Consider the following 17,992-nt stretch of genomic DNA (forward strand, 5'->3'; position numbering starts at 1 on the left):
CTGAGAGAACCAGGGCAGGCTGGGCACCAAAATGGGAGTGGAGGCCCATCAGTGCCTCAGGACCAGGACACTTGCTTCCCAGAGGCCAGCCAGAGCTCCCTGCCCCTAGTGGTACCCCTTGTGAGCTGATGTGAAAGCAGGAGCTGCAAGCCACTGTGCCTAACCTGACCACTGGAGTGAGTGGTAGGCTGATTGGGACAGCAAGGGTGGATGGCAGGCTGAGGTGGGATGCGCCTTTACAGACTGGGTGGAAGGGCACTGGCTGGAGTCTCTGGCAGCCACCTTCCTGAGCCTCACGCATGAGAACTGGTCACCTTGACTGTTTTGGGAGACTGGCAGGGCTCCTGGGTGGTAGGGCCTCACTGGTTGCCAGGTGGCTCCTTGTTCTCATGGTCCATACCTGTCTCTAGTGCGAACCTCAGTTCTAGTCTTGCCTTCCTGGGGCTTCACGGGTCCTATGCCACCCGCACCTAGACAGTGACCCAGTGGGGCTAGGACCTTGGTCATGAGAGGAGGGCAATAGTTCCTTCTGAAGGAAGGGGCACTGGACATGTTCGCCTGAACCATAACCTGCTTGCAATATTGCTCCCTTCTGGGTAAAGTGGACTGGGGCTTTGTCCAGGGGACTGGCCAACAGGACAGTTTGCTCCAGGAGCATTCGGGCACTCAGACCCTGAGTGGACACGCCCCATTTACAGGAGTTGGGGCTGGGGGCAGTGGGTTAAACTAAAACAAGGGCTGCTTTGACCAGTAAGTATCCTCTTCACATGGCCCTGAGAAAGGGCGTGGTTTTCTGCCTTTAGCTGCAAAGGAAAGGGCCTGCCTGAACTTTTGGTTGCAGTTCCTTGAGAGTTTCACTGAAAAGGGTAATTACTGGAAATCTGGTCACCAAAGCCTTCTCCTTACCTTCGCTGCGAAGCCTAGGGGTCGTGATTCCAGACTGCCACCTGGTGGCAGAGTTCCCGATCTACGACGCAGCTTCTACTTTCCTCGAGGCGGCCGACCACCGAGACGCGGCGTCCGTTTCCCAGAGCGACCCTAAGGCGTCTTCTGCCGGGATCCGGGAGGAGGGTCACGTCACTTCCGGTCGGGTTTCGGTCGGCTGGGCCGGAGCGGCAGGCGCTGCAGCCGTTGAGCGGTGCTGAGGTGAGTGTGGTTCGGTGGGGGTGGGGGCGGGGGCGGCGGGGGCGGCGGGGCCTCCCGGGCGCGGAGCGCGGACCCGCTCTTCGACACCGAGAGCTCCTGCCCCGGGTCCCACTGCAAGGCCCGAATCCCACTGGTCTCCCCCGGTCGGGGTCGTTCCTCGCCAGCCCCCGTTCCCGCCGCGGAGTCTCCGTCATCGGTCCCAAGCCCGCCCTGGGGTCTGTCCACCGTACTCCCCTGTGGGGTCGCCCCAAGGGGCTGCTTCCGCGGGCGCGAGATGCCGCCGGTAACCAGGCGCCTCGCACTGTTGTGCTCCCCTCTCCTCCGCCCCCAACTCGTTCCGCCCCCGGTACTCTCCTCGCGGGACTCCAGCTCGGGGGGTTCATGCCCGCGCACACTCCCGTCACCTCCAGCGTCAGCCCGCTTCCGCATTTCCCCCGCGGCCCTGCGGGTCCCGCACTCCGCCCCACCGGACGTATCTTCTGGCCCTCGGAAGCCTTTCTCCCAGAAGCCAAATTTTTGTTTCTCTTTCTGAAGGCTTTTTTTTTTTTTTTTTTTTTCGGTACGCGGGCCTCTCTCTGTTGTGGCCTCTCCTGTTGCGGAGCACAGGCTCCGGACGCGCAGGCTCAGCAGCCATGGCTCACGGGCCTAGCCGCTCCGCGGCCTGTGGGATCTTCCCGGACCGGGGCACGAACCCGTATCCCCTGCATCGGCAGGCGGACTCTTAACCATTGGGCCACCAGGGAAGCCCTCTAGAGACTTTTATTCAAGGTCTGGAACCTTTTTATTTGCTCCATTGTTTTGTGCTTTTAAAATGTAGCATTAACAAATCCTTTTCGATAAAACTTAGGTAAAGTACAGAGAATGGATTAGCAAATGTCAGGGACTGGGATGGCCAGTTCTCTTTTTGCTACAATTTTTTCAAACCCACCCCCCCCGCCCTTTTTGTTTTGTAATTTAAGAAAATTGTTAAAAACCCTGGCGGTCCACTGGCCAAGACTCTGCGCTCCCAATGCAGGGGGCTGGCTTTGACCCCTGGTCAGGGAACCAGATCCCATATGCCACAACCAAGTCCCGTAGCAGTCTAAATTAAAAAAAAAAAAAAAAAAAAAAAAATCTATTCTCTTAGCAAATTTCAAAGTATATAATGGTCAGGGAACCAGATCCCATATGCCACAACCAAGTCCCGTAGCAGTCTAAATTAAAAAAAAAAAAAAAAAAAAAAAAATCTATTCTCTTAGCAAATTTCAAAGTATATAATACAGTATTGTTGACTTTAGTTACCTGGATGTTCATTAACTCTCCAGAACTTATTCATCTTGCATAACTGAAAGTTTGTACTCTGACCAACATGTCCATTTTCATTAACCCCCAAACCCTGGCGACCACCATTCTACTCCTTGAGTCTATGATTTGGACTGTTTTAAATACCACGTATAAGTGAGATCATGCAGCGTTTGTCTTTCTGTGTCTGGCTTATTTCACCTAGTATAGTACTCTCCAGATTCATCCATGTTGTTGCCAAAGGGAGGAATTCCTCCTTTTTTTTATGACTGAGTAATATTGTATTGTATATATATGCCTCATTTCTTTTTTTTTCTCTTGTTTTTTATTTATTTATTTTTTGCCACATTTACTTTATCCTTTCATCCATGGACAGACGTTTAGGTTGTTTCCATGCCTTAGCTGTTGTGAATAATGCTGCAGTGAACACGGTGGTGCAGATCTCACTCTGAGCTTCAGATTTCATTTCCTTTGGATATATACTGAGAAGTAGGATTGTTGGATCATATGGTGGTTCTACTTACAATTTTTTGAGGAACCTTCATACTGTTTTTCATAGTTGATGCACCAATTTACATTTCCACCAACAGTGTGCAAGGGTTCTCTTTTTTCCAAATCCTCACCAATGCTTATCTTTTGCTTTTTTTTTTTTTTTTTTTTTTTGAAAAGGTAAAGGTTGTTCGTTTTTAAAAATTAATTTATTTTTGGCTGCGTTGGGTCTTCATTGCCGCACACGGGCTTTCTCTAGTTGTGGCAAGCGGTGGCTTCTCGTTGTGGAACACGGGCTCTATAGGCGCGTGGGCTTCAGTAGTGTGGCACTCGGGCTCAGTAGTCGTGGCTCACAGTCTCAGTAGTTGTGGCGCATGGGCTTGGTTTCTCCGTGGCATGTGGGATCTTTCCGGACCAGGGCTCGAACCTGTGTCCCCTGTATTGGCAGGCAGATTCTTAACCACTGCACCACCAGGGAAGCCCCTCCTTGTGGGTTTTTAAAAAATTAATTAATTTATTCATTTATTGAATTTTTGGCTGCATTGCGTCTTCGCTTGCACATGGATTTTCTCTCGTTGCTGAGAGTGGAGGCTACTCTTTGTTGCGGTGCGTAGGCTTCTCATTGCGGTGGCTTCTCTTGTTGCAGAGCACGGGCTCTGGGCATGCGGGCTTCAGTAGTTGTGGCATGCCGGCTCTAGAGCACAGGCTCAGTAGTTGTGGCGCACAGGCTTAGTTGCTCCGTGGCATGTGGGATCTTCCTGGACCAGGGCTCAAACCTGTGTTGCCTGCATTGACAGGCGGAGTCAACCACTGCACCACCAGGGAAGCCCCCTCCTTGTGGTTTTGATTTGCAGTTCCCTGATGATGAGTGATGTTGAGCGCCTGAGCATGTAGCTGTTGGTCATTTGTATGTCTTTTTTGGAGAAATGTTTATTCAGGTACTTTGCCCACTTTTAAGTTGGGTTATATGTTTTTTTTTTGCTATTGAGTTGTGTGAGTTCCATATATATTTTGGATCTTAACCCCTATCAGATAGGTTGCTTGCATGTATTTTCTCCCATCTCTTAGGTGCCAGAAAAATAACTCCGTTGATTGTTATTTTGCTGTCAGCACATTTTCTTATACCTCTACACGCTTAATAAGTGTTTCTGTATTTTAAAATCTACTTACATATCATACTGTTGATATTCTACACTTACCAGTTTTACTCAGTCTTATAACTTGTGTTCTGTCTCCTGTGACAATGATGTGTTCATTCCTTTCAATCACTGTGACCTTGCCTGTTCCCTGATGATGAGTATTGAGGTTGTTCCCTTTTTTGGCTTGTACACAGACATGCAGGAACATCCTTGTGTGTATTTTGTGCATTAGCAAGAGTTTTTATAGGGCACGTACCTAGAATTAGGTTTCCAGACCCAGAGGTTTGCAGAGTTTGACCTCTACCAGGTGGTGCCTGATCGATTTCCAGAGTGACTACCAGACTACCTACGGGACTCTGAGAGTCCATGTTTCTCATGTCTTCAGCGGACCACCAGGGAATTCCCTTTTAAATTTTTGATGGTTTGTTTCTTTTTGTTTTGTATTTTTTAATATATGCTGTGTATCTTTTATTACATATGTTTGAAAAATTTTTTTTCACCCTGAAGTTTGCTGTTAATTTTTTAAAAATATTTATTTATTTATTTGGCTGCGCCGGGTCTTAGTTGTGGCACTCGGGATCTTCGTTGCCACCTGCGGGACCTTTCGTTGCGGCATGTGAACTCTTAGTTGCAGCATGTGGGATCTAGTTCCCTGACCAGGGATTGAACCCAGGCACCCTACGTTGGGAGCGTGGAGTCTCAGCCACTGGACCACCAGGGAAGTCCCAGTTTGATTTTAATTTTGTGGTGTCTTGTACAGAAGTTGTTTTTGATGGAGTAAAATTAAGCAACTTTTCCTTTATGGATGGTGTGTTTTCTGTATTATTTCCTTATAATAGCTATAGACATTTTAAAGAAACATTTAGGCCTTCAGCCTGTCTGAAATGTATTTTTGTGTGCCATGGAAGGCAGGATCTAATTTTACTTCCTTGTGGAAAATCAGTTGTGCCAGCTCCATTTATTGAATGGTGCATTGCTCTTAATATTGCAAATGTGTCATTAGTATATGCGTGGATCTGTCCCATTATCCTCTTTCCTGTGCTCTTACAATCAGCCCTCTGTATCTGTGGGTTCTGCATCTGCGGATTCAACCAACTGAGGATTGAAAGTGTTGGAGGAAAAAAAATTACAGAAAGTTCCAAAAAGTAAAACTTGGATTTGCTACACCTAGCAACTCTTTTTTTTTAAAATAAATTTTTATTTATTTATTTATTTTTGGCTGCGTTGGGTCTTCATTGTTGCGTGTGGGCCTTCTCTAGTTGGGGCGAGTGGGAGCTACTCTTCATTGTGGTGCGCGGGCTTCTCATTGCGGTGGCTTCTCTCTGTTGCGGAGCATAGGCTCTAGGCACGCGAGCTTTAGTAGTTGTGGCACGCGGGCTCTAGAGCAGAGGCTCAGCAGTTGTGGCACATAGGCTTAGTTGCTCCATGGCGTGTGGGATCTTCCCAGACCAGGGCTCGAACCCGTGTCCCCTACATCAGCAGGTGGATTCCTAACCACTGTGCCACCAGGAAAGACCCACCTGGCAAGTCTTTACATAGTATTTCCATTGTATCTACAACTATTTACAAAGCATCTACATTGTGTTAAGTATTATAAGTAATCTGGAGATGATTAAAGTATACGGGAGGATGTGTATGTGTGTGGGTTATATGCAAATACTATGCCATTTTATATAAGGGAGTTGAGTATTTTCAGATTTTGGTATCCTATTGGGGTCCTGGAATCAATTCTTGCATGGACACCTAGGGACAGCTGTATCTTACTTTTATTACCACAGCCTTATAATAAGACTTGGTATCAGGTAGGGCATGGCTCTGCCTTAGTTCTTCTTTGGCATTGCCTTGGTTAATCTTAGATCATTACTCTTGTGATATTTAGAGTCATTTTGGTCAGATTATTATGATATGTCCCGTTGCAGTTTTGCTTGTACAGAATTAATAGATTCATTTGGGGAGAACGGACATTTTTGTGATATTGAGCCCTCCTTTTTATGAATGTTGTCTTGTTTCTCCATAGGTTTTGTTTTTTTATGTGTGTGTCCTTCAATGAAATTTTATCATCTTGTCCATAAAGTTACATATTTTTTGTTAGATTTCGTAGGTGCTGTACAGTTTTTGTAGCTGTTAGGAATGCTGTTTTTTTGGTTGCTGATTGTTAGTATATGGGAGTGATATTAATTAGTCTGTTGACTTTGTATATGGCAATCCTGTTGAACTCTTATCATCCCAACACTGGGTTGATAGTCTCAGATTTTCTATGTAGATTGTCTTTTCTTCTTCTTCTTTTTTATTTTTGTTGCGTGGTGGCATGTTGAATCTTAGTTCCCCAACCTGGGATCAAACCCATCTCCCTTGCAGTGGAAGCACGGAGTCCTAACCACTGAACTGTAGCTTGTATTTCTTTTTCTGTGACTTAATGCATTGGCTAGGGTCTTTGGTACACTGTTACACAGCAGCTGGGTGAGGGAGCAAGCATCTGCCTCTTGTCGCTGACTAATGCTAGTGCTTCTGTTGTGTTCCCTTAGCGTTGTTATGAAACAGACTTGAGTGCTAGGAATGCCAGGGTCTTGGCCTGCACTCTAAGAATCACTGCTCTTATGTGTGGTATGCAGAGTTGTGTTCCCTTTTTTGTTCTTAATAGTATTTCCTTTTCCATCTTTTCCCCTTTCCCACATTGGACTTGCCAGACGTTTATGTATTTTTTAAAAACTTAATTAATTAATGGCTGTGTTGGGTCTTTGTTTCTGTGCGAGGACCTTCCCTAGTTGCGGCAGGCGGGGGCCACTCCTCATCGCGGTGCGCGGGCCTCTCACTATCGCGGCCTCTCCTGTTGCAGAGCACAGGCTCGAGACGCGCAGGCTCAGTAATCGCGGCTCACGGGCCCAGTTGCTTCGCGGCATGTGGGATCCTCTCAGACCAGGGCGCGAAGCCGCGTCCCCTGCATTGGCAGGCAGACTCCCAACCACTGCGCCACCATGGAAGCCCCGTTTGTGTATTTTATTAGTATTTTCAAAGAACCAAGGTTGAGATTATTTTGTGTTTTTAAATTGTGTTTGTTTTTTTTTCATCATCTTTCCTTGAATTGCTTTCTTATTCTGTGCCTGGTTTCTTGTTGAATGCTTAGATTATTATTTCAGTCTCTTTGTTAAAATAAGTGCATTAAGGTTTCCCTTAAGTAGTCTTTGTTTCCATTTCCACCTTAATTTACATTTCTATGTTTTTCTTGAAGGGGGGTCTTTTTTTAAATCAGATATTTCTAGTGAAACAACAATATGAAAGTTTGCCAAATGATATCAGCCTTTGGAATTTTTTGTGATATATATATATATATACACACACACTTTTTAAGATTTATTTTTTGTTATTTATTTATTTTATTTTATTTTTGGTTGCGTTTGGTCTTAGCTGTGGCACGTGGGATCTTTTGTTGTGGTGTGCAGGCTCTTTGTTGCAGCGTGTGGGCTTCTCTCTAGTTGTGGTGTGTGGGTTTTGTCTTCTAGTTGTGGTGCGCAGGCTCCAGGGCGTGTGGACTCAGAAGTTGTGGCGTGTGGGCTTAGTTGCCCCATGGCATGTGGGATCTTAGTTCTCCGAGCAGTGATCAAACTGACATCCCCTGCATTGGACGGCAGATTCTTTACCACTGGACCACCAGGGAAGTCCCTGGAATATTTTGAAACTTTCTTTTTTGCCTGGTATGTGTTGTTTATTACGATATTCAGTGTACATTTTGAAAAAGTGTATTCTCTGTGCTTTAAGTAAGTATCCTCTATTTGATCCACTCATTTCTGAGGGAAGTGTGTTTAAAATCTCTCATTCCAGGGGAGGGTTTGCACGTTTCTCTTTGGCACTGCACTTAGCTTTGGCTTTCTATGCTTCGAGGATTTGTTTGTAGATACACATGTTTGTAATTACAGCTTTTGGTGGATTTTTCTTTTTATTAATACCCGTTGTCTGCTTTTGTTCCTAATAATGATTTTTGCTTTCAGTCTTGTTTTGATTGGTATAAACATCGCTAAGGCACATGCAGCAAAGCATGTTCAGCTCTCAAACACCGTGCTAAGGGGAAGAAGGCAGCACGGAGTGCAGAAGGCATAGCCCCTCTGGCAGAGTCTGCAGGGCGCTGATCTGTGCTTCCAGGAGCCAGGCAGAGGCTCTCCTGGGAGGCCGGCAAGGAGGCAGAGCCTGCAGCGGCGGCAGGGCTGCCAGGGCCTGGTTCTGTGGGCCGGGCCCCTCGAGCTGTGTGTTCAGGTTGTCGACTCTGCTGTATAAATGTCATACTCCAAAAAACAGCTTTAAAGATACAGAAAAGGTAAATATAGTTAGTATAGCTTTATTTTAATTAGAGTTTCTTTGGTCTGTCTTTTTTTTTTTTTTTTTGCGGTACGCGGGCCTGTCACTGTCGTGGCCTCTCCCGTTGTGGAGCACAGGCTCCGGATGCGCAGGCTCAGCGGCCATGGCTCACGGGCCCAGCCGCTCCGCGGCATGTGGGATCCTCCCGGACCGGGGCACGAACCCCTGTCCCCTGCATCGGCAGGTGGACTCTAAACCACTGCGCCACCAGGGAAGCCCTGGTCTGTCTTATATTTAGCTTTTCTGTGTTATTTTAGGTTATATAAGTACATTTTGTGTATCTAATTGGAGAGTCTTGTGCTTCCAGTAGGTGAGTTTAATCCTTTTACTTCTGTTACACATCCATTGGTCTTGTTTCTACTAGTTTTGCAATTTTTGCCTCCTCATTTTTGACTTTGGTTTATGCCTTCTATTGATTTTTTTTTCTTTTCACTCCTTTTTCTTTCTCAGCCCTTAATGTATTATTGTTATTCTTTCATATAAAGTGAATAACTGTCTCCATCCTCCTCCTGAATGGGACTACTTGGTGCCTGGGAGGAGGTGGGGGCAGATGACCTGAAATGTTGTACGTGTCTGCAGGGAGCAGAGTCTGCCCGGGAGGCCGAGCACTGAGGCCGGCTGCAGGAGGGGCCAGGCTGGACCTCCACATGTTCCTCTCTCTTCCCTCAGCACCTGAGTGACGGGCTCCTGCCTCCCTCCCCGGGAAGCCCAGGGTACTAGGTGATGGCAGCTCTGCATCTGTCTGCCCTGCCCCAGGTGAGCATCTGTCTTCCCTGGGAGGCCTGAGGTCTTTTCCCAGGGCTTCCCTGTCTGCTTGGCCTCAACAAACACTGTCAGGCGTCTCTGCTGTGGGGCGCTGAGCCGAGGAAGGGTGACCCTGGGAATCTCCCAACCTCCCTGAGTGAGCTGGTTTAGCAGCCAAAGGGTCAGGTCACCCCCTAAGGCCACACTGAGGGATCAGACCTGTGATCACCCCTGTGCTGCTTCTCTAGCCCGGGCCCAGCCTGAGCCACGCATGGGCCCGCAGCAGCTCTTGTTGTTCCAGGCTGAAGTGACCTTCGAGGACGTGGCCGTGCTCCTCTCCAGGGAGGAGTGGGGCTGTTTGGGCCCTGTTCAGAAGGGCCTCTACAGGGATGTGATGCTGGAAACCTACAGGAACCTGGTCTCGCTGGGTGAGGCCCCTTCCTGGGATGCAACTCAGGGAACAGTCCTGGGGACTCAGGGCTCAGCAGGGGCTGGGCTGGGGGCCTCATCCCCTGGGCCCAGAGATGGTGTCACTGACCCTGGTCCCAGGCAGGCCTGGTCTGCACAGAGGAGGGCCCTGGGTGGGGCTGGGTTCGCCAGCACCGGATAAGACTGCCTCCCTGCCCCAGGCCCAATGTAGGTGCACCTCCTGGTGGAGAGAGGCCCCTGTGCTCAGATCTTCATCTTCATGACCACGTCCATCCCTCCAGGGAGTGTCCAGACTTCCCATCACCCCCTGTACCTGTGTGTCCTCTCCCCCGCCAGTCCCGGGTGAGCCCACACTGTGTCCTTGGCATCAACCCCAGGCCCCGTCTCCTTCCCAGGAGCTGGACCTGCAGGCCCCAAGCCGGAGGTAATTACACAGTTGGAGCGAGGGGATGAGCCGTGGGTCCTGGACGTGCAGGGGAGAGAGCGACCGACCATCGATGGCTCAGGTGCGTAGGGGGGCTGACTCCCCGACTCACTTACTGAACAAGCATGTGTGGGGGTCCATGATATGTACTGTCAGCCGACTCATGAGTTTGGAGGAAGATGCATTATGGCCAGTGCAGTAGCCCTGGGAGTGGCCTCTGCTGAAACCCGGGTCACCTTTGCCAGCCTGGGTGCCCCAGGTGACTCTTTCTTTCTTTTCTTTTATTTTTTTTTGCGGCACGCGGGCCTCTCACTGTTGTGGCCTCTCCCGTTGCGGAGCACAGGCTCTGGACGCGCAGGCTCAGCGGCCATGACTCATGGGCCCAGCATGGCTCACGGGCCCAGCCACTCCGGCGGCATGTGGGATCCTCCCGGACCGGGGCACGAACCCGTGTCCCCTGCATCGGCAGGCGGACTCTCGACCACTGCGCCACCGGGGAAGCCCTCTTTCTTTCTTTTAATTGAAGTATAGTTGATTTACAATATTCTGTTTATTTCAGGTGTACAGTGTAACGATTCAGTATTTTTACAAATTATGCTTCATTTAAAGTTGCTACAAAGTAATGGTTATGTTTCCCTGTGCAGCACAGTATATCCTTGTTGCTTATTTACAGTGTGATTCTTGAGCTGAATCTTCTAGGAGGATAAGAGGGGGCGGTGTTGGTGGAGGAGAAGAGGGGAAGGCACTCGGGTGTGCTGTGAAGGAAGGCCAGGCCCCCAGGACTCCATGGAGCCCTGCTGTCCAGGGCTCATGCCCTCCAAGGGGCGTCAGACCGTCAGGCGGGGCCATAGTGATGGAGAACATCGCTTCGTTTGCCCTCTTCTAAGTTAACCTACTAGATGATTACAGGCCATTATAGGAAAGGGAGGGAGTACACATCACCCCAGATCTCAGCACCCAGATACAACTGTGTTCCGGTGTGTACCTGCTGTCCCTTTTCCAGTAAAGTCTGGTCTGTACCCGCACACAGACATCGCTTCCTAACAGGAATGCAGTGATCTGTGTGCATTGCAGGGTCGCTGGATTTTTCACTGAATTCATTTCCATTTCTGTGCACACGAGCTGTGGTCACTGCTCTCAGTGGAAGTGCTGTGGGGAATGGTGTCCTCTGGGTTCATTGCCACAGAGAATGCTGATGAGTGACTTTTTGCAGGTGTCTTGCTGATGTCCTAGGAAGGAACTGTTGGCTCAAAGGACTTGAATTTCACGTTTGTAAATTTGTTTATTCAAATATAAATACCTATAGAAATGGGACAGATCCTATTTACAGCTCGGTTGATTTTTACGAAAATCCATCATCCAGATTAAAATAGAGAACATATCTAGTTCCCTGGGAGCCCACAGGGCCTCCTCTGTCATTTGTCACTGCTCCCCACCGGCCCTTCTATCTGACTCCTGCGGGGCGCCTGCATGTGGTGAGCCTGCCACGTTGTATGGAGTTTGTTCGGTCTGTTCGCTGTTCTGTCGTGAACACACCACAAGTTTTTTCCATTGTACTTCTGCAGGGCATTTGGTTGTCCCCATTTTTGGGCTGTGTGTGTGTCTTGGCTCACAGAGAATGCATTTCTGGTGAGTGTATTCCTGCAAGTGGAGTCACTGTGTGCCTCGTCAGGGAAGAAAGGGTGGAGACATGGGCCTCAGACTTTCCCGTGTTGCATCTTGGGTTTAAGGTGCTGGTGGCTCCCAGGATTACCTCTCAGGCCCCTGGGAAGAGCCCTGGGAATGGGCGTGGCCTGCTAGGGAGGGCTGAGGGACCCAGCCTCTGTGTGCTCTACCCTCTCCTCCTCAGTTGGCATGAGCTCTGCTCTCTGCCCTTCTGGGGAGGCAGCTGGTTTTCCCACAATGGATTTTGGAGTGGATTAGCTGTTGTTAGGCAGCCTAACCCTCGCTCAGCGTTAATTTCTTTGTCAGATATCCTTCATGACTTTTGGGACCCCTCCTTGCTCTGGTTTCCATGATGCTATGAAGCTTCCATTTTCTGTCCTTTTGTGATGAGGACAGGTATCCTGCAGTCCCAACCAAGCAGGCTCTGTGGGCAGAAAGCAGGCAGGAATGGTGTGGGTGTTAAGAGTCGAGCGAATGCTTGTGCTGCTGAGAGATTGCAGCCCTGGGCGAGGCTTTTAAGCCTCTGGGCTCCAGGCTCTCATGTCTGCAAGACTTTGGAGATGGTGTTGTTGTGACTTTGGAGATGGTGGAGATGGTACTCCACAGGTGGTCAGCAGCATCTTTATACCTTCCTTCCAGAGTCAGAACAGGTGACCCTGAGGTGTTCCATTTGTTGTTTCAGCTCATGGGACCAGTACTGAGAACCAGGAGTTGACTTCAGGCGAGATGCTCTATGGGGAAGAACTGGACCGTCTCAGGGGGAGTGTTCTCCAGGGACCTGAGCCGGGAGAAGCCTGTGAGCATGTCAGGGAGCCAGAGGGGAGCATGGACGGGCCTGTGGAGCAGAGAGGCCCCAGGCCAGTCACACTGGCCAACAAGGAGAGTGGCCTGGAGTCTGGGGGAAACCTCAGGTTGGGGTCAAGCCCTCTCCCTGATCAGAGACCTCACAAATGTGATATATGTGAGCAAAGTTTTGAACAGAGATCATATCTTAATAACCATAAGCGTGTACACAGGTCCAAAAAAACAAATATAGTTCGTGATTTAGGGGAAGTTTTCACTGCAAATTTAGTTGTTAAAGAAGATCACAAAATTCCTATTGGGAAAAAATTGCATTATTGTGGTTGCTGTGGGAAAGCCTTCAGGTACAGTGCTAATCTTGCCAAGCACCAGCGGCTGCACAGTGAAGAGAAGCCCTACAAGTGTGACGAGTGTGGGAAGGCCTTCCACCAGAGCTGCGAACTCATCAATCACCGCAGGATGCACTCTGGGGAGATTCCCTACCGCTGTGATGAGTGCGGGAAGACGTTCAATCAGAGGCCCAACCTCATGAAGCATCAGAGGATCCACACTGGGGAGAAGCCCTACAAGTGTGGCGAGTGTGGGAAGCACTTCAGTGCCTACTCGTCCCTCATTTATCACCAGAGGATCCACACTGGAGAGAAGCCCTACAAGTGCAACGACTGTGGGAAGGCCTTCAGTGACGGCTCAATCCTTATCCGACATCGTCGGACTCACACTGGAGAGAAGCCATATGAGTGCAAAGAATGTGGCAAAGGCTTTACCCAGAGTTCTAACCTTATTCAACATCAAAGAATACACACTGGAGAAAAACCCTATAAATGTAATGAATGTGAGAAAGCCTTCATCCAAAAAACCAAGCTTGTTGAACACCAGAGAAGCCACACCGGAGAAAAGCCCTATGAATGTAATGACTGTGGCAAAGTCTTCAGCCAGAGCACCCACCTCATCCAGCATCAGAGGATCCATACGGGAGAGAAACCCTACAAGTGCGGTGAGTGTGGGAAGGCCTTCCACAACAGTTCCAGACTCATCCACCATCAGAGGTCACACCACGGAGAGAAGCCGTACAAATGCAGTGATTGCAAGAAAGCCTTCAGCCAGGGCACGTACCTTCTGCAGCACCGGAGGATCCACACCGGGGAGAAGCCGTACACATGCGGCGAGTGTGGCAAGGCCTTCCGGCACAGCTCCAACATGTCCCAGCATCAGAGGATTCACCTCCGGGAAGACTTTTCCCCGTGACTGGGGGAGGCCCCTGAGGTCTGCTGTGCACTTCCTGCATGTGACCCCCCCAGCCCTTACTTGCTGTCCACACAGTGTTGTCACAGGTGAAAGGGCGTTTCTGTCTAATTAAAAGTTTTAAAACAGAAGCAGTGCATGTTCATTTTAGAGAAATCGAGTGAGAAACGTAAGCAAACAGGAGAAACTCCTGTAGCCTCCCCTTAGACAAAGAGAACTCACCACCACTGTGCCCGGTGTAGGTTTCGTCCAGACACACCGAACAGCATCCTCAAGAGAAGTACTGTGGTGCTTTCTGTGCAGCTCATTTCCTCAATCCTGGAAAACTCACACTGGAGAGAATTCTATGTGTTTACATTGTTTTACACATTGTAAATTAAAAAAAATTAGCATATTGTTCATACTTTTCTGTATCACTTAATAGAATTAATAATTGCCTTTTTTATTGTGGTAAAATATATACAACATTACATGTACCATTTAAACCATTTTTGACTGTACAATTCAGTGGCATTAGATACATTCACAATATTGTATAACCATTAGCAAATCTGTTTCCAAACTATTTTATCCAAAACAGAAACTCTTCACCCATTAAACGGTAACTCTTCACTCTCCCCCTTTCCATTTTTCTGTCTCAGAGAATTTGCCTATTCTAAGTACGTCATATAAGTGAGGTCATATAACATTTGCCCTTTATGTCCTGGCTTATTTCACTTAGCATAATGTCCTCAAGCTTCATCCGTGTTGTAGCAGGTGTCAGGACGACATTCTTTCTTTACAGCTGAATAATAACTGCAGTGTTTGTAGATACCATGTTTTGTTTACCCATCATTTGTTGATAGATTACTTGGGTGTTTCTGCCTGTTGATTATTGTGCATAATGCTGCTATGAACATTGGTATACTGATCTGTACTTGTACTTTCCCTATTTTCAGTACTTTGGGGTATAATCCTAGGAGTAAAGCTGCTGGATCGTATGGTAATTCTATGTTTAAGTTTCTGAAGAATGGCCACACTTTTCCACAATGGCAGTACTATGTTATATCCCCACTGGCAGTTCACAAAGGTTCCAGTTTCTCTACATCCTTGTCTATACTTGTTATTTTTCCATTATTTTTTTCATAGTCATCCTAATGGGTGTGAAGTGGTAACTCACTGTGGTTTTGTTTTGCATTTCCATGATAACTCATGATATTGAGCATGTTTTCATGTGCTTATTGACCATTTATATCTGTGCCTTCTTTGGAGAAATGTCTATTCAAATCCCTTGCCCATTTTTGAATTGGGCTGTTTGTTTTTGTTGTTGAGGTGTTCATGTATTTTGCATAGTAATCCTTTATCAGATATAATACTTGCAAATATTTTCTCATTCTATGAGTTGTCTGTCTACTCTCTTGATAGTGTCCTTTGATGCCAGAAGGTTTTAATTTTTATGATGAGTTTATCTATTTTTTCTCTTGTTACCTGTGCTCAGGGTGTCATATCCAGGAAATCATTGCTAAATCCAAGATTATGAAGATTTGCCTTTACGTTTTCTTCTAAGGGATTTTATATTTTTAGGTATTATGTTTTGGTCTTTGATCTGTTTTGAGCTAATTTTTATATATCGTATAAGATAAGGGTCCAACTTTAAACTTTTCTGTGTGTGGTTATCCAGTTTTCCCTATAACATTTTTGGAAAAGTCTCCCCCCCTGACCCCACTGAATGGTGTGTTAGCTTAAGCTGCCATAACAAAATACCACAGACCAGGTGGCTTAAAAACCAGAAATTTATTTCTCACATTTCTGGAGACTAAGAAGTCCAAGATTGGGCTTCTCTGGTGGTGCAGTGGTTAAGAATCTGCCTGCCAATGCAGGGGACACGGGGTTGAGCCCTGGTCCGGGAAGATCCCACATGCCACGGAGCAGCTAAGCCTGTGTGCCACTACTAGTCAGCCTGTGTTCTAGAGCCCGCGGGCCACAACTACTGAAGCCTGTGTGCCTAGAGCCTATGCTCAGCAACAAGAGAAGCCACTGCAATGAAAAGCCTGCGCACCTCAATGAAGAGTAGCCCCTTTTAGCCACAGCTAAAAGAAAACCCGTGTGTAGCAACGAAGACCCAACACAGCCAAAAGTAAATAAATTAATTAAATTAATTAAAAAAACAAACCCAAGTCCGAGATCAAGGTGTCGGCTGATTCAGCTCCAGGTGAGGATTCCTTTCCAGGCTTGCAGTACAGCCGCCTCGTTGGGTCATCGCTTGGTGGAGAAAGATCTCAGGTGTCACTTCCCTCTTCTTATCAGGGCACCAGCCCTATGGCATTAGGGCCCCACCCTATGACCTCATTTAACCTTTATCACCATTTCACAGGCCTTACCTACAAATATAGTCACATTGGGGGTTAGAGCTTCAGCTTATGAATTTTGAGGGGACACAAACATTCAGTTCATAATAAATGGTCTTGGCACCCTTGTCAAAAATCAACTGTACATGCAAGGGTTTATTTCTAGGCTCTATTCTCTTCCATTGGTTATATGTCGGTCCTTATGCCAGCATCACACTGTTTTGATTAGTGTAGCTTTGTAGTAAGATCAGAAAGTGTATGTCCTCTTTTTAATTAAGTAATTTGGCTGTGCTGGGTGTTAGTTGTGGCATGCAGGATCTTTAGTTTGGCATGAGAATGCTTAGTTGTGGCACGTGGGATTGTGTTCCCTGACCAGGGATTGAAGCAGGGTCCCGTGCGTTGGGAACGCAGGGTCTTAAGTCCCTGGACCACTAGGAAAGTTCCTACCTGTTCTTTTTTACGGTGGTTTTGGCTGTCCCTTGAGATTCCGTATGAATTTTAGGATGGGTGTTTCTATTTCTGCAAAAAAAGTCATTGGGATTTTGATAGCGATTGTAGTGAATCTGTAGATCACGTTGGGTAGTATTCTGCCTCAGTTGACATGATCAAGTGGGGTTTTTTCCTCATTTTATTAATGTGATGTATTACAATGGTTGATTTTCATATGTTGACCCTCCTTGCATTCTGGGTATAAATCCTGCTTGGTCATCATGCATAATCCTTTTTTTTTTTTTTTTTTTTTGGTACACGGGCCTCACTGTTGTGACCTCTCCCGTTGCAGAGCACAGGCTTCGGACGTGCGGCCATGGCTTACGGGCCCAGCTGCTCCGCGGCACGTGGGATCCTCCTGGACCGGGGCACGAACCCGTGTCCCCTGCATCGGCAGGCGGACTCTCAACCACTGCGCCACCAGGGAAGCCCCCTCCCATAGGTTTTGGATAGTCGTGTTTTCAGTGTCATTTGTTTGTAGGTATTTTTTTATTTCTTCTTTGATTTCTTGGTTATTTAACAGTACACTGTTTAGCGTCCATGTATTTGTGTTTTTTACAGTTTTTTTCCTGAAATTGATTTCTAATCTCATAGTGTTGTGATGGGAAAAGATGCTTGATATAATTCCAATTTTCAAAAATTTTCCAGGGCTTGATTTGTGACTCAAGATGTGATCTCTTCTGGAGAACGTTCCATGTGCACTTGAGAAGAAATGTATTCTGCCACTTTAAGGTGGAATGTCCTAAAAATATCAGTTAAGTCTGTCTGGTTGTTTGTGTCATTTAAAGCTTGTGTTTTCTTTCTTTATTTTCTGTGTGGATGATCTGTCTATTGGTGTAAGGGGGATGTTAAAGTCCCCCACTATTATTGTGTTACTGTCGATTTTTCCTTTCATGGCTGTTAGCATTTGCCTTATGTATTGAGGTGCTCCTGTGTTGGCGGCATACATTTTAAAAAATTTTTGTTTATTTATTTATTTTTGGCTGCATTGCATAAATACAATTGTTATGTTTTCCTCTTGGATTGATCCCTTGATCATTATGTAGTGTCCTTTATCTCTTGTAACAGTCTTTATTTTATTTTATCTTATTTTAATTTTTTATTTTTTATTTTTTTTTTGTGGTACACGGGCCTCTCACTGTCGTGGCCTCTCCCGTTGCGGAGCACAGGCTCCGGATGCGCAGGCTCAGTGGCCATGGCTCACGGGCCTAGCCGCTCCGCGGCATGTGGGATCTTCCCGGACCGGGGCACGAACCCGTGGCCCCTGCATTGGCAGGCGGATTCTCAACCACTGCACCACCAGGGAAGCCCAACAGTCTTTATTTTAAAGTCTATTTTATCTGATATGAGTATTGCTACTCCAGCTTTCTTGTGATTTCCATTTGCATAGAGTATCTTTTTCCATCTCTTCACTTTCAGTCTGTATGTTTCCCTAGGTCTGAAGTGGGTCTCTTGTAGACAGCATA

The 17,992-nt window shown here is 47.2% G+C and overlaps 1 protein-coding gene across 11 annotated transcripts; it reads left to right on the forward strand.

The window, feature by feature from the left end:
* The first annotated feature begins 1,064 nt into the window (after window positions 1-1,064).
* Window positions 1,065-14,322, forward strand: ZNF34 (zinc finger protein 34). 11 transcript variants are annotated; one of them, XM_067017799.1, is made up of 7 exons: window positions 1,071-1,146; window positions 7,556-7,747; window positions 8,042-8,364; window positions 8,985-9,161; window positions 9,451-9,577; window positions 9,974-10,084; window positions 12,350-14,322. In XM_067017799.1, the coding sequence occupies exons 4-7, from the start codon at window positions 9,129-9,131 to the stop codon at window positions 13,711-13,713; spliced, it is 1,635 nt and encodes a 544-aa protein (XP_066873900.1). In that variant the 5' UTR covers window positions 1,071-1,146; window positions 7,556-7,747; window positions 8,042-8,364; window positions 8,985-9,128; the 3' UTR covers window positions 13,714-14,322. The 11 variants fall into 11 exon arrangements, with proteins under 11 accessions (XP_066873899.1, XP_066873900.1, XP_066873901.1 ...); XM_067017800.1 differs by having other exon boundaries at window positions 9,075-9,161; XM_067017804.1 differs by lacking the exon at window positions 7,556-7,747 and adding an exon at window positions 1,753-1,914 and having other exon boundaries at window positions 1,105-1,146; window positions 8,193-8,364; window positions 9,075-9,161.
* The last annotated feature ends 3,670 nt before the right edge of the window (window positions 14,323-17,992 follow it).

The sequence above is a fragment of the Kogia breviceps genome, chromosome 17 (genome assembly GCF_026419965.1).
Source record: "Kogia breviceps isolate mKogBre1 chromosome 17, mKogBre1 haplotype 1, whole genome shotgun sequence".
In the NCBI taxonomy this organism is placed as follows: Eukaryota; Metazoa; Chordata; class Mammalia; order Artiodactyla; family Physeteridae; genus Kogia; species Kogia breviceps.